Here is a 2,724-nt window from a genome sequence, read left to right on the forward strand (position 1 = left end):
ACTAATGTAATCTGTTTCCTGTCTTTTACCTACAGCAATAAATGGTTCTAATTCTTTGTATTTTTATCCCTAGTCTAACACTCTGAAGAAGAAGATAGAGGCTCGAATGTAAGTATTGCTATTTGTTGAGTGTAAGGAGGGCCTCCCGTATGTTCTACTTACTAGGGTAGATGTCTGGATGTAACCAGCCTTGCTAGGTTTTACTCTTGCGCATAAATTGACAGTGGGGAAATTTGGTTAACCTATTGTTGGTGAATGTGATAAAAATTCACTTCCAAGAATACCCGAATGTGTGCATTGCTGGTTGGTTTAAGTCAGCAGAGCCTCGTCTCAATCATTAGGCAAAGCAAGGATAAGAGAATGAAAGAATAACCTTTTAGTAAATCAATCCAATATATCCAACTTTCATAAAACTTTTTATCTGCACAGGGAAGAACTAAAGGAGGTTCACGATGCCATAGAGACCAATAAAGAGCTTCTGGATGATCTCAAGCCAAAAGCTGATGAAAATGGTGAGTTGAGGTGGTCGGGGACGCTGTAGTGTTGGGTTCAGTTACTTTATTTCTCTTTTTTTGGCTAGCATATCCATCAACTGATTGGTAGCTGGATTTAGGGTTACTTTGGATTTGACTTTTTTGTGCTCCCTTCCCTAAGAAACAAAATTGAAAAAAAAAATGTTTTTTTTCTTTCACAAAGCTCAACGGGTTGAAGAACTGGAAACAGCTCTACGTAAGAAGGACGATGACATGAAAGCAATGGAAGACCGCTACAAAATCTATCTGGAGAAAGCCAGGAATGTGAGTTCATTGCAAAGATTTGTCTGTAAGAGGCTACATGATGCACATTATATATTGTGGGGCAAATGTTGCAGAATCTGATCATCTCTTGTATCTGTCCCAGTTGTGTGCACACTCCTCTTCCCCAGCCAGTATGCACTGACTATGGCCAATGCTGCCTTTCTTTGCTGTACATTAAGGGTCGGGGCAGCAACTATATTAAGCCATGAGACCATGTAGGTACAGATAAAGAATAGACTGCCTGACTGGGGTCCGTCATTGAGGATCTGTCACTGGGGGATATTTTAGGTAAGGTGTGCCACTGGGGTCTGCCACCCTCTGAGAATCTGTTATGTGAGGTCCATTACTGGGAAGTCTGTCAGTCACTGGGGGTCTGTCACATTAAGTATTCTTTGTCACTGAGGGGTCTGATACTGAGAACAGGAAGTGAAATACTTTACTAACAACACTGCAATGGCTTCTCTGTAGGTAATAAAGACTTTGGATCCCAAGCTGAACCCCGCCTCTGCAGAGATCATGTTACTGCGCAAACAGCTGACCGAGAAGGACCGCAAGATCGAAATCCTGGAGGTAGGATGGATATTGTATGGATGGAACAACAGATGTGCATTTATAAAGAACAATTTTATTGTAAATCCTCCCTACAGAGGGGCTCTGCAGATAGGACAGATAGAGGGGTTCTGCAGATAGCACACATCTCACAGATCAGCACATACTGCATAGTCCAAGAAGGACTGACAGAATTGTGGCCCCTGACTAAAAAAGTTTGCCCACACCTGGTATAGTCTGTCCTCCTTCTATAGTTTTTATTGCATCTGGCATTAAGTTTGTGTGTAAATCCAGCAGCATAAGGGAAGTATGCACTTTTCAGAGCTGTTATTCAAGTGTACAGAGAATTAACAGGGTGCATGCAATCTGATGTCAGTTCTGTTTGAACAATGTTGATTGGGCTCTGTGTGACACTCCATAGACTACAATGTTTTACTGACACTTCCTTCCTGCAATATTGGGAACCCAGCAGAGAAGCTCCAAGTGAAACAAAGTTTAAGCCAGAGTTCCTCTTTATAAAGTTAAAACCTGATACCCCTACAGATGCCCCCTCTCTCCTACTAGAGGCTCCCCTATGCTATATTGTATGTACTATTTCTTAGTATACGCTTTATGGTGCCATGTTACACGCAGACTCCTTCTTGTCCCCCTGATCTCCTCCAGCAGTGGGTGGGAGATGCAGAAAGTGACATTAGCTTGGTAATGTCATCCCTGCTCTCTCTATACGAACACAATATAAATGAAGAGGACGGTGGTCACCCTGACCCCCTTCATTTTTAGGGCCTGGGTATTTAACCCCCCTGGCGTTCTAATTCTGTCTGTATTTATACGCAAAACGCGTTACATTTTTTTGCATGGTAATTTATTTGACATTGTAGACCAATAATTCTTAGGCATAACTCACCAAAATATGTCCAATATTTAATAAATCTATTAACAAAATTTAAATAAAAAAATGAAAAATAGTGAGACATGTAATATAACTGTACAGTAGCATGTATCATATATATATAATATAAAATTGGATGTATGTATGTGTGTATGTATGTTCCATCATCACTCGAAAATGCATAGAGACATTTCAACCAAACTTGCCATACATATGACTGAGACTCGTGTGAGTGCGCCAGTCATCTTTGTACAACGCTGTGCTATATATCAGAGCTATATTTGGACGTATGTATGTATGTCATCACTCGAAAACGCATCGACACATTTCAACCAAACTTGCTATACATATGACTCAGAATCATGTGAGTGCACCGCTGATCTTTATGCAGCGCTGTGGTATATGTCAGAGCTATATTTGGTGATCACTTGGAAACGCATGGAGACATTTCATCCAAACTTACTAGACATATGACACGCTGATCTTTGT

The 2,724-nt window shown here is 40.8% G+C and overlaps 1 protein-coding gene across 1 annotated transcript in view; it reads left to right on the forward strand.

The window, feature by feature from the left end:
- Positions 1-2,724, forward strand: part of HOOK1 (hook microtubule tethering protein 1) — a gene marked incomplete in the record, with an annotated part of 41,686 nt that overhangs the window by 34,793 nt on the left and 4,169 nt on the right. The window contains 4 exon segments of the mRNA XM_072419374.1: positions 74-108; positions 430-512; positions 697-797; positions 1,266-1,367. Of these exon segments, the coding sequence (XP_072275475.1) occupies positions 74-108; positions 430-512; positions 697-797; positions 1,266-1,367 (321 nt within the window).

Source organism: Pyxicephalus adspersus, chromosome 8 (genome assembly GCF_032062135.1).
Source record: "Pyxicephalus adspersus chromosome 8, UCB_Pads_2.0, whole genome shotgun sequence".
NCBI classification, from domain to species: domain Eukaryota; kingdom Metazoa; phylum Chordata; class Amphibia; order Anura; family Pyxicephalidae; genus Pyxicephalus; species Pyxicephalus adspersus.